At 37.8% G+C, this 26,431-nt stretch overlaps 1 protein-coding gene across 8 annotated transcripts in view; it reads left to right on the top strand.

Moving 5' to 3' along the window:
• LOC144318580 (uncharacterized) overlaps nt 1-25,997 on the top strand; it is a 97,375-nt gene extending 71,378 nt beyond the window's left edge. For 4 of the 8 annotated variants that reach the window (XR_013384632.1, XR_013384631.1, XR_013384630.1 and 1 more), the window contains 3 exons: nt 9,025-9,186; nt 19,595-19,648; nt 22,135-23,105. Coding sequence is in view for 2 of the 8 variants with exons in the window: in XM_077905665.1 (XP_077761791.1) it covers nt 19,595-19,617 (23 nt within the window). In the remaining 6 variants the exon portion in view is untranslated. Of the gene's footprint in view, nt 1-9,024; nt 9,187-19,594; nt 19,649-19,728; nt 19,856-22,134; nt 23,106-25,278 lie in introns of those variants that run through there. The other 4 variants (XR_013384633.1, XR_013384629.1, XM_077905665.1 and 1 more) reach the window with 4 other exon arrangements.
• Nucleotides 25,998-26,431: the final 434 nt, after the last annotated feature.

Genomic DNA, 26,431 nt, shown 5'->3' with positions numbered 1-26,431 from the left:
CTGATATGCCCATTTTGGATTTAGCTGTATTTCTGTACATTTTATGAATTTTCTTTAATTCTGTCACAATGTTAATATTGATAACTTGCCTTTCTGAAATAGCAATTTAAAAATAATGATCACATTTTCTATAGATACAAATTGTAATTGTATGAATAATAATAATAACAAACTAAGCCAATTAGGTGCACATGTTAATTTGGGGATCTGACAGCTTAATCTGATTTTTCTTTTTTCCATAGTAACTAAGCCCTGAGCAGTACAGAGGCTCACACCAGCCTCAGAATATCATAATGCTTACAGCCAGTGGCAATGGTTTAATGGGCTAATCCCTGCCATCAAAACCTTAGCAGTATTTTAAAGCTCTAAGTGTCTTCAAGGTCATCTGATTTACTTTTCCTGACGTGATATTTAAACATTCAAATGGTGGCCTAATCCAATATTTCAAACCTCCAAGATAGACTAATATGTCTCTCTAGACAGTTTTTTTCTAGGGTTCAACTACTCTGAAAGTGGAATAAATATATAATTAAATGTATAATTTTATCCTCTGTTTCAGGAAGGAGGGTAAGTTAGCACATGCCTACTTTTTTTTTTTTTTTTTTTTGCATTTGTGTAATGTGATAACTGGCATGGGTCATGGACAAGCATAGAGCCTGAGAACCAGGGAAGTTAGAGATCGGCTATTCTGGACACTTGAAAGGCAGCCACCCAACCTGAGGGAAGAGGGACAGGAACATGATGGAAAGAAGTAGTCATGATCTCATCAGGCAGTCATGCTTGTAGTTACTGCCATTTTATAAGTGTATGGTCTTGACCCTGTCTGCTGTTAATGGTGAGTCATTCTTGAAAAAAAAAAGGCATAAGTTTATTTATTTTTAAAGATTTTATTTATTCATGAGAGACAGAGAGAGAGACAGAGAGAGAGAGGCAGTCATAGGCAGAGGGAGAAGCAGGCTCTTCGCAGAAGCCTGATGTGGGACTCGATCCTGGACCCCGGGATCATGCCCTGACTCAAGAGCAGATGCTCAATCCCTGAGCCACCCAGGCATCCCAAAGCATAAATCTATACTTAAAAAATACAGTATATAAAAACTTATGAGTGGTGTTCCCAGACAGGTAAATGGCATTCTAAGAAACAACAAATTCTGAAAACAAAGTAAGTTATTAAATCAGCAATTGTGATGTGTGTTTCTATGTGTGCTGTTGCTTTGCTAGGTTATTTGAATAATCCAGTACTCGAATACAACTCAATAATTTTCACTGTCATTTCCCAATGTTTGACTGTTTGTGGTAGGCCACAGTTCTTGCAAATACTTTAAAGGAGGGGATGTGACGAGAGAAAGATATGAACATTGTGTGGAATACTCTAAATGAAATCAGAAATTGATTTAAACTCTGAATTAAAAAAAAACAACTCTAAATTAGCAAAAGCGACATTAACTTCAATGGCAAAACCGAAATCAGAGCAAGGAGAAAAGATATTTTCACCTCTAAAAAAGGAAATGAACTTATATGAAACAACATATATTCTAATGCCTAACTTAAAGATACTTTTGGAACCACTCTTAAAAATCCAGTCATGAAAAATGCAAAATGAAAGGTGTTCTATATCTGGAATATTTTTTATAAAACAAAGGTCACGTTATCAAGGAATTACTACCTTGTGTATTTTATTATTTTTTTTATTTATTTATTTTTTTATAAAGACTATTTTTTTTTAATTTTTATTTCTTTATGATAGTCACAGAGAGAGAGAGAGAGAGAGAGAGAGAGAGAGAGAGGCTGAGAGAGAAGCAGGCTCCATGCACCGGGAGCCCGACATGGGATTCAATCCTAGGTCTCCAGGATTGCGCCCTGGGCCAAAGGCAGGCGCTAAACCACTGCGCCACCCAGGGATTCCCTACCTTGTGTATTTTAAAAAGTTCATTTTAGGGGATCCCTGGGTGGCGCAGCGGTTTGGCGCCTGCCTTTGGCCCAGGGCGCGATCCTGGAGACCCGGGATCGAATCCCACATCAGGCTCCCGGTGCATGGAGCCTGCTTCTCCCTCTGCCTGTGTCTCTGCCTCTCTCTCTCTCTCTCTGTGACTATCATAAATAAATAAAAATTAAAAAAAAAAGTTCATTTTAAGCATAATAGCCTAAAGGACCGGATGACATCATCAAGATGGTGACATAGATTGTTCCTGGTTCCTAACTTCAGTCTTCCTAATATGAAGACCAACTAGCCACTATGCAGACAGGACACCATTATGAAACTGCAGAGTCCAGGGAGGAGGCTGTAGGCCTCCCCTGGACAACAGAGACTGAGCAGGACTGCATTTGAAAGGTAAGAGAAGTGCTTTCACTTTAATCATACCCCCCCTTTCTGAGAGGGCACTGTACCTTACTAGGAGAGCCTCCCTGGCTCTACAATTTTTTCTCATGGGAAAAAGAGGACACACACACACACACACACACACACACACACCCTCCTCCTGGTCGACATCCAATTTCCCCAGCATTGTAGGATGCTTCCCAGGAGACTTACTTGGGTCATCCCTCACAGAGATCATGGGGAGAATCTGTGGAGTTCAACTACTGGGGTTAAGATAGAGATGGATAAGGGGGACAGGGCTTAAAGGAACTAGTATTTATATCTTGGCAGATCCTATTCCTGCTTGCAGTGGCATCTGAGCAGAGATCCCAGCCAGCATCTCTGTAGATCAGCAGACTGAAGCCAGTGACCCTGTCAGGCCAGGAAGCTTGGTTGGCATTTCAGTCTTATTTAGTTCTCTAGCCAGAGGGCCACATTAGCTGTGAAGCACATATTCTGGCCTTGCCTGAGCAGGAGAGGAAATTCACAGTTCTGCCCAACTACTAAGCACAGCATCCAGACCCACTCTTCAGGAATAGTGGCCACAAAACCCTAAAGCTGTGGAAGATATCTCATGGTTCTGCCTGGCAGGGAGCCAAGCCAGCAGCCCTGCCCATCTGTTGAGCATAGTCTCTTACTCCACATAGCCAGGGAGGCTCAAGCTTCCTGAGGAGCTTTGGAGCCCAACCTATGGTAATGACCCAGCTGCCAAGCCCAGCCTATAACCTTACTCAGTAGTAATAAAGCAGATGATATGGCCTTAATGGATGGCTAAACAGCTTGTGTCCTGACCCAAGCATGGAGCTTATCCAGTGACCTTGCTCAATCACAGAGCATATCCTGCAGCCCTACCTGACTGAGAAGCAAGGACAGTGAGCCTACTCAGCTTCAGAGCATGGTCACCAGCCTCACTTAGCCATGGGGTATAGTTAGAGGCCCCACTTGATCAGAGAGCCCAGCCAGCAACCTCTCCCAACAGAGGAGCATGGCCAGTAGCTTACTGAAGTGTGAAGCCAGCCTGTAGCCCTGCCCAAGTTTGAGGCATGGTCTGCTGCCCTAATTGCAGAACACAGACTAAGGTCCCATCTGACCATGAATTCCAGCCCACAGCCCAAATGGAGAGTCAAGCCAGGGATAACACCCAAGTTGGTGGGGACAAACTGAGGCCAAACCTGAACAGGAAGGATTGCAGAGTATAGCCCCAAACCCTATTCTATTGCAGCATTTCATCAGTGGCACTGCCCTGTGGGGAGTATAGCCTGCAATCCTACCCAACCAGAGGTGACTGCAGAGCCCAGAGAATGGCACCATCTAAACATGGAAAACTTGCCCAACTAGGTAGTGCACATAGCAGCACTACTTGAACACAGAGTCCAGCCAGAAGGCCAACTCAACCAGTGACAAACTCCACCCCCTCCCCAAGAGCAGGGACAGTGGCCCAATCTAACTAGAGACTCCAGTGGCAAGCTCCATCTGCTCACAGATGCTACCAACTGACTGAGTACCCTAAGCTGAGCTGGCTGGTGAAGGTCTTTCTGTGCTGAAACAGAAACTGCAGAATCTGAACAAGGAGACCGTTTACTCAAAGGCAGATGCCAACACAAGAATAGAAGGATCACAAAGCATCAAGTAAATATGACACTACAATGGAATCAAATAAAGCTCCCATAACTTAGCCTAAAATGTAATCACTGAACTTTCTAACAAAAATTTTAGAGGGGCACCTGGGTAGCTCAGTGGTTGAGTGTCTGCTGTTGGCTCAGGTCATGGTCCTGGGGGGGTCCTGGGATCAAGTCCTGCATTGGGTTCCCCAGAGGGAATCTGCTTCTCCCTCTGCCTATGTCTTTGCCTGACTTTCTCTCTGTGTCTCTCATGAATAAATAAATAAAATCTTTAAAAAAAAATAATAAAGCAACTCTTAAAAAAAACGTTAGGAAAATTGTCTCAAGGAAAATCAGTGAACTACAAGAATATACAGACAACTAAATGAAATTAGGAAAAAGATTCATGAACAAAATGAGAACTTTAACAAAGAAATAGAAATCATCAGACAAGCTAAGTGGAAATACCAAAGCTTAGGAACACAATGACTGAACTGAAAAATTCAATAGAAAGCTTCAATAGCAGGTTTCAAAAAGCAGAAGAAAATTCAATTTCCAATTTCTATTGGAAATTATCCAGTCAGGAGAGCAAAGGGAAAAAAAATGAATGAAACACTGTGAAGAGAGCCTAAAGAACTTATGGGACATCAGCAAAATAAAATAAATTTATGCATTATAGGAATTCTGGAGGGAGAAGAGAAGGGGAAAGGAGAAATGAACCTATTTCAACTATTGAAAACTAAGTTTTCAATGGAAAAACTCTGAAACTTTGGAAAAGAAATTCACATCCAGATTTATGAGGCACAAAACACTCCCAAAAGTTTCAATCCTAAAAGGCATAAACTGAGACATATTGTAAGTCAATTGTCAAAAGTCAAATAAAAAGAGAAAAATTGAAAGCAATAGAAAAACAACTGATAACATACACGGATACACCTTCAGATAATTTAACAACAGAAACTTTGTAGGCCAGGTAGGGTGACATGATTTATTCAAAATATTAAAAGAAAAAAAGTCCTATCAACCAAGAATGGTATACCCAGCCAACTCGTCCTTCAAAAATGAGAGAAAAATTCTTTTCCAGACAAATAAAACTGAGGGAGTTTATCATCATTAGGTCTGCCAAATAAAAAGTATTGAACAGTGTTCTACTACTTAAATTGAATTGATGCTAATTAGCATTGGAAAAACAAATGTATAAAAGTTATCAGTAAAGGTAAATATGTCGTTAAATCAGATTCTCTAACTGGTAATAGTATGTAAATCATTTACAATTATAGTTTGAAAGTTAAAAGAATAAACATACTAAAAATAAGTGTAACTGCAATAATTTATTATTGTATACACAATATACAAAGGATGTAAATTGTAACATCAGTAGCCTATAATGTGATGGGAGGGAAAGAAGTAAAAGTATATGTTTTCTGTATGCTATAGAAATTAAGTTGTTATCAGGTTAAAGTGGGATGTTATAACAGTAAGATTTTTAATGAAACCTCATGGTAACCACAAAAGAAAAACCTGTAATAGATACACAAAAGTCAGGGACACCTGGATGGCTCAGCAGTTGAGCATCTGCCTTAGGCTCAGCTCATGATCCCGGTTTGGGGGATTGAATCCTGTGTCCGGCTCCCTGCAAGGAGCCTGCTTTCTCCTCTATGTCTCTGCCTCTCTCTGTGTCTCTAATGAACAAATAAATAAAATCTTAAAAAAAAGATACACAAAAATCAGGACAAGAGAGTCAAGTTAAAGCATAACAACACAAAAAGTCATCATTTCATAAAGGAAGAGAACAAGAAAGGAAGAAAGTAATAAAGGATCTACAAAGCAGTCAGAAAACAATGAACACAATGGCAATGGTAGGTTGTTACCCACCAATAATTACCTTAAATATAAACAGATTAAATCTCCAGTTAAAAGACAATGAATGGAAGAATGGAGAAAAAAATAAGATCCACCAATATGCTGCCTACAAGCAACTCAATTTAGCTTTAAGGATGCAGACAGGCTTAGAGTAAAAAGGTGGAGAAAAGTCTTTTAAGCCAATGATAACCAAAAGAAAGCAGGGGTAATAAATACTTATATCAGACAAAATAGATTTTAAGCTTGAAATGGTCACAAGTGATAAAGAAGACCATTATATAATGCAAAGGTGGTCAATGCTTCAAGAAGATATAATGATTATAAGTATTTATGCTCCTAATATAGAAGCACCTAAATATAAAAAACAAATGCTAACATAGTTAAAAGGAGAAATAAACATCAATACAATAATAGTTGGTGACTTTAATAACACACTGTCAACAAGGATAGATCATTCAGACAGAGAATCAATAAGAAAATAGTGGATTTGAACAATGCTATGGACCAAATAAAATTTAACAGGTATTTACAGAACATTCCATCCAAGAGCAGCAGATTACACATGCTTCCAAGGAGAGTTGGAACATTTTCTAAGATAGATTGTGTGTTAGGCCACAAAAATGACTCAGTTCATTTAATAAGATTGAAATTATATTAGGTATCTTTTCTGATCATCGTGGTATGAACATGGAAAACAATCACAGGGAGAAAGTCGGACAATTCTTGAATAGATGGAAAATAAACATGACACCCTTGAACAACCAACGGATCAAAAAAGAAACAAAAGAGGAACAAAGATTAACTTAAGGGAAATGAACATGGAAACACAACATACCAAAACTTCAGAGATAAAGCAAAAGCAGTTCTTAGAAGAAAGTATAGCTATAAATGTATATATGAAGAAAAAAGAAAAGTTTCAAGCAAACAGTCTAGCATTACACCTCAAGGACCTAAAAGAAAAGTAATTTAAGCACAATATTAACAGAAGGAAGAAAATAAAAATCAGAGCAGAAATAAATGAAATGGAGAATATGAAAGCAATAGAAAATGTAGAAAAAAAAACCCAAGTTTGGCTCCTTGAAAAGATAAACAAAATTAACAATTCTTTAGCTATTATAAATGAAAGAGGAGACAATACAACTGATACCACATAAATAGAAAGGATCATAAACAACTAATATGAGGAATTTGACACCACAAATTGGACAGCCTAGAATAAATGGATAAACTTCTAAAAGCACACAATGTATCTAGAGTACATCATAAAGAAATAGAAAATCTGAACAGACTAATAGTGAGTCAAGGAGATCAAGTCACTAATCAAAAACCTTCCAACAAAGAAAATCCCAGGATCAGATGGCTTCACAGGTGGATTTTACCAAACATTTAAAGAAGAATTAATGTCAATTCTTCCCAAACTCCTCCAAAAAATTGAAATCGAAGAGGAGGAAACTCTTCCAAACTCATTTTCTGTGGTGAAATTACCCAGATACTAAAGCCAGATGAAGACACAGGAAAACTACAGAGCAATATCTCTGATGAATATCCTTCCAAAAATTCTCAAGAAAATACCAGCAAACTGAATTCAGCAGCACATTAAAAGAATCATACATCATGATCAAGTGAACTTCATCACTAGGATACAATGATGGTTCAACATATCAACAACAGATCAACAAATGTGATAGATCACATTAATGGAAAAAAAGGTAAAACTCATATGATCATCTCAATAAATACAGAAAAAGCATTTGACAAAATTCAACATCTTTTGATGATAAAAATTCTCAACAAATTGAGTATAGATGGAGTGCACTTCAACATAGTGAGGGCCCTGTGTTACAAACCTACAGCTAACATCATATTCAGTGGTGAATAGTTGAAAGCTTTCCTTCTAAGATCCAGACTAAGACAAAGGGCCCCTACTATCACTGCTCTCATCCAGCCTATTACTGGAAGCCCTAATCAGAGCAGTGAGGCAAGAAAGAGAAATAAACAACATCCAAATTGAAAAGGAAGAAGTAAAATTGGCTCTGTTTGCAGCTGATATGATCTTATATGTAGAAAGATGTAAAGAAAAGATAACTAACTCATCAGTCATTATTCAGAAATGCAAATGAAAACCGTAATGAGCTAATATTTCACACTCATTAGGATGACTTGTTTTTTTTACAAGGTAAACAAATAAAAGAGAAAAGAACCACTGTTGGCCAGGAGATACAGAAATTAGGATCCTTATGCATTGCTGGTGGGCTTGTAAAATGATGTAGCTACTATGAAAACAATATGGAGGAAATGAAATGACTGCAACCTCATGTTCACTGTGGCATTATTTACAATAGCCAAGACACGGAACAACCAAAGTGTCTGTCAGTGAATGGATAAATATGTGAGATGTGTGTGTGTGTGTGTGTGTGTGTGTGTGTCTGTTACTAGACCATAAAAAAGAAGGAACTTTTGTCATTTGTAACAATATGGACAAAACTTCAGGTTATTGTGCTAACTGAAATAAGTCAAATAGAGGTAAATATTATATAATCTTGTATATGGATATTAAAAAACTGAAACTCATAAAGACAGATTGTAGATCGGTGGTCACTGGAGCAAGGGCGTGTGGGAGATGAGTGAATGTGGTCAAAGTATGAAATTCCTATTATCAGATGAATAAATTCTGGGAATTTGATATACAGCATGGTGACTATATTTAATAATCGTGTATTATATACCTGTAATCGCTAAGAAATTTAAACATTTTTAAAGTTTTTAAAGTTATCACCACACACAAAAATATAACTGAGATGTAACCTTATTGTAGTAATCATTTCACAACATTTGTGCATACCAAATCAACTTGTACATCTTAAACTTACTCAATGTTATGTATCAGTTATATCTAAGAAGAGTTGGAAAAAATAACAAATTTTAAATATTTCTAGCACATATCTTTCAATTTCTAAATAATTCTTAAAATTAATATTAATTTAAGGTTTCTGTTCACAAATGTCTATATGGTAGAGGTCATTTTTACATGGTATTGAATTATATAACCTTATCATAATATATTGCATTATAGTAATAATAAAAACCATGTGTTTTTTATTGTTTCTTCACACGGAAAATCTTTGAAAATTTTAGTGTAATCCTATCACAGAAAAATAATTTTCTATTATGTTCACTCATTATTATTTTAAAACAAAAATCCAGAAGCGGGGCAAGAAGGCGGAGGAGCAGGGTCCTCACCTCACCTGGTCCCCCCGACTCACCTGGATAACTTTCAAACCACCCTGAAAACCTATGAATCTGACCTGAGATGTAAAGAGAGGACAGCCGGATGCTACAGAGAGAAGGGTTTTTGCTTCTAACAAGGTAGGAAGGAGGAAAAAAGTAAATAAAAACTAATCCAGTGGGGGAGGGGCCGTGAGGAGCCCGGCTAAGGGGGCAGAGGCTCGGGGACCGGAGAGCCCCGCCCGGAGAAGCAGGAACCTTCAAAATCCGTGATTCTTCCCCGACGGAAAGGCGCTCAGCAGGGAAACCGGGCAGGATCGCAGGGGGCAGGGGCGCCTCCAGCCTCCCGGGGCCACTAGGAGAGCAGGCGCCCGGGCAGAGCGCGCCCACACCCGCGAGCTCTGTAATGGGCTGGAGCGGGTGGGGCCTGGGGAGCAGCCGGGGGTCGGGGGGCTCCGGGAGGGGGCGCTAAGCCTGCGGCCTCCAGCTGCAGGCCCGGATCCCAGGGCAGGGAGGGGGACACAGCCCAGGATCCTGCGCTGTCCCCCGGGCCCGGCGGAGGCGGGGAGAGCACAGGACGGCGGAGGCTCCTGCCCCCCACCCCCGCACCCCCCGAGGTGTGCAGGTCAGCACCCTCCCCCGCCCTGCACCCAGGCCAGTGCGGACTGGGAGACCGTGGTAGTTACTGGGGGAGCTGACTCGAGGTCTGGAGAGCTGGCCGCCCCCAGTGGTGGTGTTCCTCCTGGTGTCACCCTGTACCTGGGAGGGGTGGGGCCACCAGGGAACACGGGCCTCAGGGGGTCAACAGCTCCCACTGAGCCCAGCATCCGGCGGGGGAGGGGTGGGGGGGCAGGTCCCTCAGATGCACACCCCTGAGAATCAGCACAGCAGCCCCTCCCCCAGAAGACCTGCTGGAAGGACAGGGGAAGAGCAAGTTCTAGACCCAGCAGTGCTGGAAAGCTCCAGGACCAAGGGGAAAATCGAGAGAACATAGTATATAGAACTAGAGGGTACCCCTCCTTTCTTTTCTTTTTAAAATTTTTTCCCCATTTTTCTATACAACTCATTTTTATAACAGACTAAAAATCTCCAATATTTTTTGCCTTTACCCACCTTAACTACAATATTTTACCAACTCTTCATTTTTAAGTTTCTTCCTTTTTGACTTTAAAATTTCTACAATTACATGTCTTAGATATATTTTTCACTTCTGGATTCCCTTCAACATATTCAAATTAATTTTGGGAGATATACAAGATATGTGTTTTTGTTTTGTGTTTTTTGTTTTCTCTTTGTTCTACAATGGTGGAAGTTAATACCCAGTTTAGACCCACAGTCTAAAACGTGACTAACATTCAGAACCAAGTGAAATACCATGCTGGTTCATTCTGTGAGATTATATTCTCTCTTCCTTCCCATTCTGCCCCCTTCTTTTATCTTGTATATGTTTTGGTGGTCAGTATTGGAGCTTTCAATTAGATGTCAGAAAGCCAATTCAGAAGCACATTTATAAAGCTATTGGTGACTCTGGAAAAAAGCATAAAGGACTCTAGAGACTTTGTTACTGCAAAATGGAGATCTAATCAGGCCGAAATTAAAAATAAATTAGTGAGATGCAATCCAAACTAGATGTCCTAACAGCTAGGGTTAATGAGGTGGAAGAAAGAGTGAGCAACATAGAAGACAAGTTGATGGTAAGGAAGGAAGCTTAGGAAAAAAGAGAAAAACAAGAGACCACAAGGAAAAGTTAAGGGAAATAAATGACAGCCTCAGAAGGAAGAATCTAGGAACACCTGGGTGGCTCAGTGGTTGAGCGTCTGCCTTGGGCTCAGGGCATGATCCTGGGATCCAGGATCGAGTCCCATATCAAGCTCCTTGCAGGCAGGGAGTCTGCTTCTCCCTCTGCCTGTGTCTCTGCCTCTCTCTCCCTCTGTGTATCTCATAAATAAATAAATAATTTTTTTTTTTAAAAAAGAAGGAAGAATCTATGTATAATTGGGATTCCAGAATATGCCAAGAAGGAGAGAGGGCCACAAAGTATATCTGAACAAACCATAGATGATAACTTCCTTAATTTGGGGAGGGAAACAGGCATTCAGACCCAGGAGATAGAAAGGTGCCCCCCAAATCAATAAAAGCCATTCAACATCTCTACATTTAATAGGGAAACTTGCAAATTCCAAAGATAAAGAGAAAACCCTTAAAGAAGTGAGAGATAAGAGATCCCTAACTTATATGGGGAGAAATATCATATTAACAGCAGACCTCTCCACAGAGACCTGGAAGGCCAGAAAGGGCTGGCAGGATATATTTAGGGTCCTAAATGAGAAGAACATGCAGCCAAGAATACTTTATCCAGCAAGGCTGTCATTCAGAATAGAAGGAGAGATAAAGAGCTTCCAAGATAGACAGAAACTGAAAAGAATATGTGACCACCAACCTGGCTCTGCAAGAAATATTAAGGGGGACTGTAAAAGAAAGAGGAAGCCCAAAGAAATAATCCACAAAAATAGGGAAAGAATAGGTATTACAATGACACTAAATTCATATCTTTCAATAGGTACTCTGAACATGAATGGGCTAAATGATCCCATCAAGAGATGCAGGGTTTCAGACTGGATAATAAAAACAAGACCCATCTATTTGCTGTCTACAAGAGAGTCATTTTAGACCTAAGGACACCTCCAGCCTGAAAATGAAAGGGTGGAGAACCATTTACCGTTCAAATGGTCCTCAAAAGAAAGCTTGGGAATCCTCATATCAGATAAATTAAAGTTTATCCCAAAGACTGTAGTAAGAGATGAAGAGGGACACTAAATCATACTTAAAGGATCTATCCAACAAGAGGAACTAACAATCATGAATATTTATGCCCCGAATGTGGGAGCTGCCAAGTATATCAATCAATTAATAACCAAAGTAAAGACATCTTAGATAATAATACATTAATAGTAGGAGACTTCAACACGATACTTTCTGCAATGACAGATATTCTAAGCAGAACATCTCCAAAGAAACAAGAGCTTTAAATGAGGCACTGGACCAGATGGATTTCACAGATATATATAGAGCTTTCCATCCAAATGCAACTGAATACACATTCTTTTCAAGTGCACATGGAACTTTCTCCAGAATAGACCACATACTGGGTCACAAATCAGGTCTCAACTGATACCAAATGATTGGAATTGTCCCCTGCATATTTTCAGACCACAATGCTTTGAAACTAGAACATAATAACAGGAAGAAATTTGGAAGAAACTCAAACATGTGGAGGTGAAAGACCATCCTGTTAAAAGATGGAAGGGTCAACCAGGAAACTAGAGAAGAATTAAAAAGAGTAATGGAAACTAATGAAAATGAAGATACAACCGTTCAAAATCTTTGGGATACAGCAAAAGTGGTTCTAAGAGCAAAATACATCGTAATACAAGCCTCCCTCAAAAAATTGGAAAAAACTCAAGTACACAAGCTAACCTTGCACCTAAAGGAACTGGAGAAAGAACAGCAAGTAAAACATACACCAAACAGAAGAAGAGAGATAATAAAGATTCGAACATAACTCAATGAAATAGAGACCAGAAGAACTGTAGAACAGATCAACAAAACCAGGAGTTGGTTCTTTGAAAGAATAAGATAGATAAACCATTAGCCAGCCTTATTAAAAAGAAAAGAGACTCAAATCGATAAAGTCATGAATGAAAGAGGAGAGATCACAATCAATACCAAGGAAATACAAATGATTTTTTTTAATTTTTATTTATTTATGATAGTCACACAGAGAGAGAGAGAGAGGCAGAGACACAGGCAGAGGGAGAAGCAGGCTCCATGCACCGGGAGCCCGACCTGGGATTCAATCCCGGGTCTCCAGGATCACGCCCTGGGCCAAAGGCAGGCGCTAAACCACTGCGCCACCCAGGGATCCCACAAATGATTTTTAAAAACATATTATGAGCAGCTGGAAGAAATGGATGCATTTCTGGAAAACCACAAACTACAAAACTGGAACAGGAAGAAATAGAAAACCTGAACACTCCAATAACCAGTGAGTAAATTGAAGCAGACATCAAAACCTCCCAAGACACAAAAGTCCAGGGCCAGATGGCTTCCCAGGGGAATTCTATCAAACGTTTAAAGAAGAAATAATACCTATTTTACTAAAGCTGCTCCAAAAGATAGAAAGAGATGGAATACTTCCAAACTTGTTCTACGAGGCCACTATCACCTTAATTCCAAAACCAGACAAAGACCCCACCAAAAAGGAGAATTATAGACCAATATCCCTGATGAACACAGATGCAAAAATTCTCAACAAGATACTAGCCAATAGGATCCCACAGTACATTAAGAAGATTATTCACCATGACCAAGTGGGATTTATCTCCAGGATGCAAGGTTGGTTCAACACTCATATAAAGCAATCAGTGTGATAGATCACATCAACAAGAGAAAAAAACAAGAACCATATGATCCTCTCTATTTAGATGCAGAGAAAGCATTTGACAAAATACAGCATCCATTCCTGATCAAAACTCTTCAGAGTGTAGGGATATAGGGAACATTCCTCAGTATTTTAAAAGCCATCTATGAAAATCCTACAGTAAATATAATTCTCAATGGGGAAAAACTGAGAGCCTTTCCCCTAAGATCAGGAACACAAAAGGGATGTCCACTCTCACCACTGCTATTCAACATACAGTACTAGAAGTCCTCGCCTCAGCAATCAGGCAACAAAAAGAAATAAAAAGCATTCAAATTGGCAAAAAAGAAGTCAAACTCTCCATCTTCACAGATGGCATGATACTGTACATAGAAAACCCAAAGACTCTACCTCAAGATCCTCAAGATTGCTAGAACTCATACAGCAATTCGGCAGTGTGGCAGGATACAAAATCAATGCACAGAAATCAGTGCCGTTTCTATACACTAACAACGAGATGGAAGAAAGAGAAATTAAGGAGTCAATCCCATTTACAATTGCACCCAAAAGCATAAGATACCTAGGAATAAACCTAACCAAAGAGGTAAACGATTTATACCCTAAAAACTACAGAACACTTCTGAAAGAAATTGAGGAAAACACAAAGAGATGGAAAAATATTCCATGCTCATGGATTGGAAGAATTAATATTGTGAAAATGTCTATGCTACCCAGGGCAATGTACATGTTCAATGCAATCCCTATCAAAATACCATGGACTTTCTTCAGAGAGTTGGAACAAATAATCTTAAGATGTGTGTGGAATTGGAAAAGACCCTGAATAGCCAGGGGAATATTGAAAAAGAAAACCAAAACTGGGGGCATCACAATGCCGAATTCAAGTTGTACTACAAAGCTGTGATCACCAAGACAGTGTGGTACTGGCACGAAAACAGACACATAAATAAATGGAACAGAATGGAGAACCTGGAAATGGGCCCTCAACTCTATCACCAACTAATATTCGACAAAGCAGGAAAGAATATCCACTGGGAAAAGGAGAGTCTCTTCAATAAATGGTGCTGGGAAAATGGCACACATGCAGAAGAATGAAGTTAGACCATTGTCTTACACCAGACACAAAGATAAATTCAAAATGGCTGAAAGATCTAAATGTGAGACAAGAATCCATCAAAATCCTAGAGGAGAACACGGGCAACACCCTTCCTGAACTTGACCACAGCAACTTCTTGCAAGATACATCCATGAAGGCAAGAGAAACAAAAGCAAAAATGAATTATTGGGACTTCATCAAGATAGAAATTTCTACACAGCAAAAGAAACACTCAACAAAACTAAAAGACAATCTACAGAATGGGAGAAGATATTTGCAAATGGCATATCAGATAAAGGGCTAGCATCCAAGATCTATAAAGAACTTATCAAACTCAACAGCAAAGAAACAAATAATCCAATCATGAAATGGGCACAGACAGAACAGAAATCTCACAGAGGAAGACATAGACATGGCCAACAAGCACATGAGAAAATGCTCCACATCACTGGCCATCAGGGAAATACAAATCAAAACCACAATGAGATACCACCTCATACTAGTGAGAATGGTGAAAATTAACAAGACAGGAAACAACAAATGTTGGAGAGGAGGTGGAGAAAGGGGAAACCTCCTGCACTGTTGATGGAAATGTGAATTGGTGCAGCCACTCTGGAAAACTGTGTGGAGGCTCCTCAAAGAGTTAAAAATAGATCTGCCCTACGACCCAGCAATTGCACTGCTGGGGATTTACCCCAAAGATACAGATGCAGGGAAACGCCGGGACACCTGCACCCCAATGTTTCTAGCAGCAATGTCCACAATAGCCAGACTGTGGAAGGGGCCTCCGTGTCCATCGACAGATGATGGATAAAGAAGATGTGGTCTATGTATACAATGGAATATTACTCAGCCATTAGAAATGACGAATACCCACCATTTGCTTTGACATGGATGGAACTGGAGGGTATTATGCTGAGTGAAGTAAGACAATAGGAGTAGGACAATCATCATATGGTTTCATTCATATGGGGAATATAAGAAATAGTGAAAGGGATTATAAGGGAAGGAGGGGAACTGAATGAGAAAAATTAGAGAGGTAGACAAACCATGAAAGACTCCTAACCCTGGGAAACGAACAAGGGGTAGTGGAAGGGGAGGTGAGTAGGAGGTTGGGATGACCGGGTGATGGGTTATGAGGAGGGGACTTGACGGATGGGCACTGGGTGTTATACCATATGTTGGCAAATCGAACTTCAATAATAAAAATATATATCTTTTTAAAAAAACCCAAAGACATTCTTTGAAAGAAGATATTCAAATGACCAAAAAGCAAATAAAAAGATTTTCAGTGTTACTAATCATTAAGGAAATGCAAATCAAAACCATAGGATAACACTTTACATCTACTAGGTTTTTTATTGTGTTTTCTTTTGTTTTTTTAAAGGAAAATCTTAGTGCTAGCAAAGATGTAGAGAAATTAGAATCTCACACCCCACTATTGGGAATGCAAGATGATACAACTACTTTATAAAGTAGTATCTGGCAGTTCCTCATATGGTTAGAGATAGAATTACCATGTAACTCAGAAATTCTACTCCTAAGTATACACTCAAATAATTTAAAACATCCCAATGCCCAAAAACTGACAAAAGGATAAACAAAATGTGCCTTATTCATACAAGAAAATATTTGGCCATGAAAAATAAACTACTGATGCATGCTACAACATGAATGAATATTGGAAAGATTATGCAATGTGAAAGAAGCCAGTCACATATTATATTATTTCATTTATTTGGCATATCCATAATAGACAACTCTATAGAAATAAAGAGCAGATTCCTGGTTGCTTAGGTCTGGGGACAGGGATAGGGGAAATAGAGGGATAAAAGAGTGATAACTAAAGGATGGGGGGTGGTGAAACTCTTAAACTCTCTGTGATAATGGTTGCATATTTCTGAGAATAAAATAGAAAACCGTTTAATTTAAATATATAAATAAATAAATAAATGAAAACAAAAATAACATCTCATGAAAAATACAGAAAATTTAAGATTTCTGTGAAAATTACCGTGAATTCTTATTTCTAGTTCCTTAATCCCAAAGATTAATATCATTTGGGTACTTGGAAACATTATTAGAGAGTGGCCTGGTCTGCCTATCATAATGTATTTTTTATTCACAGAATAGTTGGAATTCACAAATTTTTACCTATTTTATTTTTGGTAACTTTTTGACAATAGAATATTCTGGCATCAACACATATATACATATACACACTTCCTGGAAGATGAACGAACACGTATTGTGAAAAACTGAGTCCTGAATTCCCATTTCTCAAGTTGGTGATGAAAATGTAACTTGCACAAGTATTTGCTGTCACTTTTCAGCCACTGTGGATTTTCTTATTGTCATTGACAATAAGAAAAATGTACAAACCAGAAATAACAGTAGTTACTTCAAAAATTAGTATTAGTAATTATTATTCTGCCTTAAAATGAAATGGAATTTGGATACATTCAACAACATGGACAAACTCTAAGTATATTATCTAAGTGATATAAGCCAGATACAAAAGACAAATATTGTGTGATTCCACTTATGTGAAGTACCTAGAATAAACAAATTCATAGTAACAAAGAGTAGAATAGAAGGTATCAGGGGCCCAGGGGAGGGAAAATGGGAGTTATTGTTCAATGGGCACAGAATTTCTGTTTAGGATGATCAAAAAGTATTGGATAGCAGCTACGTTTGCAGAACATTATGAATGTACTTAATGTCACTAAACCATATACCTAGAAATAGTTAAAATGGTAAATCCTGTGTTACACACATTATGCAACAACAAAAATAACCTCCCAAATTAATATTCATTTACAAACTCTGGACCAAAATATGATTTAATATATTTAGCTACAAAAGATGCATTTATGTATCACTATGAAGCATGAGTTTTCATCTAGATCCCATGATTTTTGTAAATTATTTTTGCTGTGGATATTCTAAGATTTCCTGTATATATATAAAGTGTGCAGTGGTAGCTCTTCACATGTTGCTTTCATAACAGAAGAATTTCATTCACATTAAACATACACATATGTCACTTCTATAGTAGAAGAAGCTCATATGCATTTATATCAGTTATCAAATTTCAAATTGAAAAATTGTTATGCTCTGGCAATGATTTGATTTCTTTTAAATCCAATTGACAGAATTTAAGTAAAACTTTTGGGAGTTTTTTTTTTTAATCTCTAAAGATTTTTTTTTTTTTTTTTCATGAGAGACACACACACAGAGAGAGAGGCAGAGACACAGGGAGAGGGAGAAGCAGGTTCCATGCAGGGGGCCCAATGTGGGACTTGATCCCAGGTCTCTAGGATCAAGGCCAAAGGTGGCGCTAAACCAGTGAGCCACCTGGGCTGCCCTGGGAGTTCATTTTATTGAAAGTGATATATCATTATTTGGAACATCTTTGTTAACTTATTTGTAAAAGTGAACACTAAAGATGTATCTGTTTTCATGAAGATAATATGATTACAAGTTTTGTGTAGCATAATTTATGGTTAAAAAAATGGTTTCCTAATAAATTAAGAAATTTATGGAGGAGCCATGTACAGGAAATTTGTTAAGGTACACTCATAATTTAAATTCAAACCAACTATATTATTCTATCCTTTGAAATATAAGCTATCATTATCCAAATTTACAAATATTCTGTACATACACAGAGAACTGAGCTACAAAATTTCTTTGAAAGAGCTAGTACCGAACACACACACATTATCATGGCAATATATATTTTCTTTTCTTATGACACATCACAACATCGATTTTAGATATGTTTGAGCTTAAACTGACCAATTAGGTAAGTCATTCTAATTGTCCTACAGTTATATTGATTTCTTTTGTAGCCAAGTTCCTTAATATTTCATGTTGTTAAAAAACAATTAGAAGTATTTAATAACTGTGTTAGAGTGGAATTTCAATTTTTGAAGCTTTGAAAGGAACTACAATTACTGAAGACAAAGCATGAAAACAAGTAGTCATCAAAATTTATTCCTACAAAGGAAGCAATTGAGCAAATTAAATAAGAATGTAAATGTTGTACATGATTTAGTTTTAAAATCCTATAATTGTATTTTGGAACATCTCATCTGGTAGAAAATCTTTTGATGGAGCCTCTGGTTTTTATTTGTATACATTTATTTTCTGTATCACAGTAAAATGAAATTGAGAGGATCAATGATTTTCGAGGATTCAAATTTGGCAAAACATTCGAAAGAATAATAAAAAGTGTCAACTCATTGACAAGATCCAACTGTAAAACTGTTGAACATTGTTACTTTGAATGGAGTGAAAGGATATTTGAGATGAAATATTTCCATTTAAGTATGAAAAAATAAAATTCAGACTATCTTGCACTTAGCAGAATTTGCTCTGAACAGACTATGGCCCTCAGTGCTATAAACAGAATATTTTCTCAAATATTATGTTCTACATAGAGCAATTAGGGGTATCAAGAATTTCAAATCTATTGACCAAAAGATGCCATTGTGAGGATGCATCTAGGTAATATTATGATAAAACCATTTTACTTTGCTTTAAGAACACACATATACATTATTTAGATTTTTAGAAATAATTTCATTTTATAACTATTTCTGTACAAAACTAGTTTCTAGGCCTACCAGTATAAACAAAATCAATGTTGTTGACTATTTCATAAGTCATATTACTTAAATTATTTTGATTTTTTTTTCATTCTCAAAAGTATACATTTGAACAAAAATTGATTTTGGACAGAATGATTGGGCAGGTAATAATAATATAATTGCTACTTTAGATAAACAGAAATGGAGCCCAGGGAGGTAAAGTAACCTTCTCAAAGTTACACAGCTAACAAGTGCTAAAATGATATTGAAAAAAATATTTTTTTAATGTAATAATAAACTGTTACCTATTGGGCATCTCCTATGGACTGAAGAGCATATTTGGTGCATGACATATACTCTTTATTTCTCAAGAGAAGCTGTAAAGCAGATTGTAATTATTTTTTATTCTTATTTTTATAGTCAAGGAAATTGAGGCTTACTGAAGTAAGATAATGTGGCCAAGATCAACAGCTGGTAAGTGAAAAAACTGGATTTCCTTCTGTCTGACCACAAGCTCATATCTCTTACCCATTTCTTTTTTTTTCCTTCTGCAGATTTATTGAGATATAATTGACATATAATATTGTGGAATTTTAAGTCGTACAATGTGATGATTTGATATATGTATGTAATGCAAAATATTTACCAAAATAAAGTTAGCACATCCTGTACCTCACATAATTGCCAGCTTGTTATTGTTATTCAGACCCATTCTTAATGGAAGTTTTAAACAATTCCTAGGAAAACATGAGATACACAGAAAAGGAACCATAATCATTACTTTGAAAGTAAAGGGACCAAGGTTCCTAATTAAGTAGAGATTCCCAGGTTCCAAGGTTAGCTAATCAAAAAGGACAAAGAATGGTCAACATGGTAGACTGTCTCCCATTACCTGTGGCTTCACTTTCTGTGGTTGCAGTCACTCACAGTCAACGGGGTCCAGAAGCACATGATCTTCGAGATGCATGGTTAGCAGGTCAGTAGTATAGCCTAATGCTATGTCACAATGCCTGTGCCACTCACTTCTCTTCATCGCATCTTCTAGGCATTTAATCATCTCACATCATCGCAAGAACAAGGGTGAGAATAGTACAAAATTATTTTGAGAGCGAGACCATCTTCACATAACTTTTATTTACAGTATATTGTGCTACTTGTTCTATTTTATTATCATTGTCATTGATCTCTTGCTCTGCTAATTAGACCCAGTAAGTTTAATAAATTAAACTTTATCATAGGTGTGTCTGTAGAGGAAAAAACAGAGTACATTGGGTTTGATATTATCTGCAGTTTCAGGCATCCACTGAGGGTCTCGGAAACTATCCCGCATGGATGAGGGAAGACTACTATTCCCAGCATGTAAAGAAAATGAATTTTAAGTAAATAAGCCTAAGTTAACATTCCAGCTCTATAACCTACCAGCTGAGCAATGGTGAAGCCTAGTTTCATGATCCATGAGCTTCAGTCTATAAACAAAATGGCAAAAAAAAAAAAAAAAAGAAATGTCTATCTTATAGAGTGGGTTGAGAATAAAGTAAAGTAGGGTTTAGAGAATAAAGTGAAGGAGCACTTAAAAACAAACTTAGAATAGTGCTTCGACCATTACTAGTATTGAACAAATGTTATCTATTGTTATTATTGTTCATATTAACAACAATGTAAAGCAGTCCTTCTTTGAGAAATGGCTCATGTGAGTCTGCTTGCTAATGCCACAGAAACTGCCTGCATCACCTTACGAATTGTACTTCGTTTCCTATATGTTTACCTTGGAAAATAACTATCAAATAAATATGTGGGTTACCTGATGAGTGGATAGGATGTGGGAGATAGCATTTTTTTAAAGATTTGTTTATTTATTTATTTGAGAGAAGAAGAGAGGGCAGAGGGAGAAGGAGCAGATTCCCGGCTGAAAGTGGAGCCAGACATGAGGCTCGATCCCAGGACTCTTAAGTTCTTGACCTGAGCCAAAATCAACAGTCAGCTGCTTAACTAACTGAGCCATCCAGTCACCTCCAATGACAATGTTTTAATAGGCCAAACCAGTTATAATTTTTATCATATTCCTCTCCTAAAAATTAGGGGGATTCCTCCCATAGCACATTATCCTATCTTAATGAGTGAATGGAATCAGGAAATCAAAATGATATAGCTTGTCCCTAGATAGAATCATTTTAAACACTTTTATTCTGCTGCCAAGATTATTTAGCATTATCCTTGGTGGGAGGGGTATAGGCAGTGAATTTGGTAATACGATTTTATTATTGGCATCAAAGTTTATGTTTCTTGTGATTGTCTTTCAAGGTAAAAAATGTCAAAGTTGTTTTTCTGCCCCACTTCTCTAAGGGCTTAAAAAGTACATTTTTAAAATATTTATTTATTTATGTGAGAGAGAAATAATGTGGTGAGCAGGGTGAGGGGCAAAGAGAGATGGAGAGAATCTCAAGCAGACTCCCCTCTGAGCACAGAGCCTGACATGGGGCTCTATCTCACAACCATAAGACCACAACCTGAGCCAAAATCAAGAGTCAGATGCTTAACTGACCAAGCACCCAGGTGCCCCTAAAATTTATTCCAGAAGCAATGTTATACAATTACATTCTTGAAGCAACGTAATGCAAGGTAAGGAACATTTGGCATGACAATCTAAAGATCTGCCATCTTACTAGAAATATGAATTTTACTAATCTCTTAGGTTTCTAAGCCTCAGGTGCATTATCTGCTAACAGAAATGATGTTTGGGACTTCAAATGGAATAATACAAAATAGAGACGCTGTAAACTGGAGAACTTTGGAGGTAGTTACGCCATGTCACACATCTTGTGTGGATATTATATGAGACAAAAATATTAAATGTTTTATATTTCTAATACACAAGAACATTATATGTACAATTGTTACAAAGATTAGATGGCTTAATCTGCTCAAGTAGCTAATAATGAACTTTTATTTGTTTCGTTCAGGAACTCACGGATATTGAACCAGACAGTATGTTGCAATGGTAAATAAAACAGAAAATGTCCCTGCTTCATGGCATTTACCATCTACTAGAAAAGTTGGACATAAGCACTCACTTAATTATATAATTAAATGTTGTGATAACTTCTGTGAAGTAAATTAACTGGCTCCTAAGAGACAGAATAACAGCTGGGGAGTGGGAGCTAAGTTGGACTGGAGAATTGGTGGGTATAATATTTGAACTGAATCTTAATAGATGAGTTGCTTTTAGCTAAGTGAAGACTGTTAACGGATGGGTGAGAAGAGGTGAAGGAGCTGTATCAATGGAGAAAATAACATATGTAAAACCTGAGGCAGGCACAAGGTTTGTGTTCTCTAGGAACCTTTTTGAAACTGGTTCAGTGATGCTGTCATGTGCAAACATGAGATGGAGTTTTAAGATCTAGACAGAGGCCAGATCCTGCAGATCATTTGGGGCCATGTTAAAGAGATTGGGTTTTATCTGAAATAGAAAGCAAAGCCATTGAAAGGGATAGGAGAGGGAACCTTTTCATATTGGACAAATTTATTTTCAATGACCATGAGGCATTTAAGTGGCTGAGTCAAGTAGTTAACTGGATATGAGCTTGTCATTCTGGGGGTTAGGATTGGCAATATCAATGTGGACATCATTAGCACAGACAGTATTTTTAAAATCACGAGAATGAATGAGACCACTAGGTTGAGAGTCTAAGAAAAGGACCCAAAGAACTTCAACATTGAGATGTTGATAAAAAGAGTAACGAGGGCAGCCCAGGTGGCTCAGTAGTTTAGTGCTGCCTTCAGCCCAGAGCGTGATCCTGGAGTTCCAGGATCCAGTCCCATGTCGGGCTCCCTGCAGGGAGCCTGCTTCTCCCTCTGCCTGTGTCTCTGCCTCTCTCTCCTCTCTGTGTATTCTCATGAATAAATAAATAAAATCTAAAAAAAAAAAAAAAAAGAGTAACGAGCAAAGGAGACTAAGAAAGAATTGCCAAAAATATAAGAGGAACTGTGGTGTCAAGGCATCAATGAAGCCCATAGTTTTGACAAATAGTGGCCACTTGGGTCAAATCTTCAAAGTCCATTATAGAGGTCAGTGTCAACTTTAGCAACAATGAGTTAGATGGAGTGTTGGAGGCAGATGCCAGATTCAAGCGAGTGGAAAGGCAAACAGAAGGTTCAGAAATAAAGCCAAGGCCAGAGGAAAGTTTTTAAAAAAGATTTAAATACAAACAGAAAGAGAAATACAGAGCAGTAAGTGTGGGAAGATGAGATGCTTAAAACAAACAAATAAACAAACACAACTTTTTTAAAGACCAGAAGTAGTAGAAAACGCTTATATGTTAATGAAACAATCCAATTGGAGCAGAGGTATAAGATGAAGGGGAGAGGAAGAACAACTGAAGAAGTAAATTCCTTGAGAAGGTGAGAGAGCCCAGGATTCAGAATAGAAGTAGAGGGCCTCTTTGTTAGGAGAAGTGGTTACTGATCCTAATGATGTGGTGATACAAATTTACTCAGCTGCATGAATCTCTTCATTGATGCCCAGCTTCAAAGATACAGCCTAGAGGCAGGTAATTGGGTTGATGTCATGTGGAGTTTTGCCAGAGCAGTTCGTGAGATTGAGAGATCAACAATGGCAATTTACAAGGGGGTGCTGATAGCAGGTTGGGCTTGGGACTTTTGATAATAGACTGATGCAGACTTGGTATTTGTAGTAGTGAGCAGCATGTGGCCTAGCTACTTTCGAGATGTGTCCTGCGATGTATATTCAATTCGAAGGCTAATACCTGTTTCTTTATTGCTACTTCTGAAATACATCTAGGCATGAACATTTTAGTAGCTAAAATGTAGTGCCAATTTTTCTCATTCGGCATTCTTCAGTCAAGTAAGTAAGTAAGAATAAGCATTTTTATGGATCTCTATAAACATTATTTTCATTTTGAATTCTAAAAATGGGTCTTGTAAACACCTTTTCAAAATTTTATTCCAAGTTGGTCTTCACGCAAAGACTGAGCTCATTACTAAGACTGAGGGCATGGTGGCTGTGAAGAACAACCACAGGCTCAGGGGATGAGTGAGTGGGCAATGACTCTGGGGCAGTCACTTTCACTTAGAACACATTTCTAAAAGTGTTGCTTCTGGAAACTTCCTAACCACTGGGTATCACAAATGATTACTTGGCCTACTGGGTGAAATATGTCACAAATTAGCTTTAAGAAATTTAAAAATATGAGTCTAAATATGAATGTAAGTTAGATTAGAGTGCACATGTAAAGGAACTGATTTTTAACATTTTTGGATAAGATTTCCCTGTTTACAATCTACTCTCCCTTAACAAATACTTTCGATAGATTTTTTTTTAAAGATGCACTACCTAAATATCCTCCTACACACATGTTCCTTCTTTGAGGCTCCTTCCTTTCTGTCTATGAAAATCCATCCAGCAGATACCCTCTCTCCCAGCTAAGCACTGACTGTGACCTCTGTCTTGGCAACCATTACCTCCTTGTCCTTTGAAGTGACAGCATGCAGTGGTGGCAGTAGGATGCATTTACAACAGAGCAGGCCTCCTCATGCAACTAGTATTTCCAAATGCCTATTATTTAATGGTGTGATTTGGTGTTTTACCCGCCTGCCCAGTATAATGAAAAATGTAAAAAGAGAGGTAATTTTCTGTGATTGTTCTAAGTAAGATTAGGATAATTCTTCTCCATAAATAAATAATCAAACATTCATTAAAAAATAAGCACATTATCAGTAGAAATCAGCAAGCAGTTTAATATTTATTTATGCAATACACATATTTATATTTTAACTTCCTCCATTCTTCCCAAGCTCCCAACCTATTGGTAGCTTAGTTCACTTTTGGAAAATGTATAACAGCTATTCACAAATTCTAGGAGAGGTACTTGATAAATATTGAATAAATGAGTAACATCGTATGCTGTACCCGTATATTATCTCATGTAATTCTCACAGTAACCCCTGAGAAATGGGTATATTACCATCAAATAAAGATAGGAAGAGTTGGAGGGCTTGAGTTACCAGCCTACAGTGACAGAGCTAGTAAGTGAAAGGGCCCAAATTAAGCCCAGGACTCCACATTCAAATTTTTATGTTCTTTATAGTATCGGCACTGTGCTTCCAAATGCTGCATGGTAGGAGCTGGGGTGAGTCACGTGACTGGATTTGGATGCAATGGGAAGACAGTAGATGAGAGTCTCTGGCGTGTGTTGTCTTCTAAAAATACTTTTTGGAGGAACTAACTAGTCCTTCCCCCAGAAAACAAACCCATGATTTAAATCTCTTGGTATAGCTTTGCTTTGTCTATCACTCATTTTATAGGATCTTATGAGACTTTAAGGGCATAATATCTTTAATAACATAATCATGAAGAAAACATGCTATGATGAAAGGCCATTATAATGTAGCAATTTAGCCCTAAAGTAATAACCCTCAACTGTAAATGTTACACCATTTACAAGATTGTTTTTTTCACCAGACAAAAAGTATTTATTTGTGCTTGTCATATAAACATGTGTGATGTACATAGTTAGTACAACTGATAGTATTAATAAAAATCTTAATAGGCTTCATGATTAGAATAAAATGATATTTTGATCCAAATCCCTAATTAGAACAGTACATTTACCAACTGTTCTCATGGGAAATGGAGCCAGAATTCATCAATTAAAGTAGTACCTAATTAATCCTTTTTTGTAACAGATGTCAACCTTATTTTCAAATCTTTTGTAGACAATGACTTGCTGTATGAATCTTTTAATTGTGTATCTTGAGTTATTTATTTTTAACATTGTAATACGTGGTTAAATAAAGGAGATATAGATAATCAGTTTACCTTTGGTTAACTTTTAAATCTGGTTAGCTGGGATCCCTGGGTGGCACAGTGGTTTAGCGCCTGCCTTTGGCCCAGGGCGCGATCCTGGAGACCCGGGATCGAATCCCACGTCGGGCTCCCGGTGCATGGAGCCTGCTTCTCCCTCTGCCTGTGTCTCTGCTTCTCTGTCTCTCTCTGTGACTATCATAAATAAATAAAATTATAAAAAAAAAGAAAAAAAAATCTGGTTAGCTACTAGAGTAGAGCTATGGAATGTTGAACACAACAAATATATTTATGGTTCCATCAGAATCATTGTTAAATAAAATGTAACAGTAAATCTGTTAATCACAGTATAGTGGAGAAGCCCTGAGCTTGGGAGCTAGGAGACCAGCCCTCGATTGTGACCCTGCCATGATTATTGCATGAACTCAAGCAATGTA

The sequence above is a fragment of the Canis aureus genome, chromosome 8 (genome assembly GCF_053574225.1).
Source record: "Canis aureus isolate CA01 chromosome 8, VMU_Caureus_v.1.0, whole genome shotgun sequence".
Lineage (NCBI taxonomy): Eukaryota > Metazoa > Chordata > Mammalia > Carnivora > Canidae > Canis > Canis aureus.
This window is presented reverse-complemented; position numbering and strand designations above follow the sequence as displayed.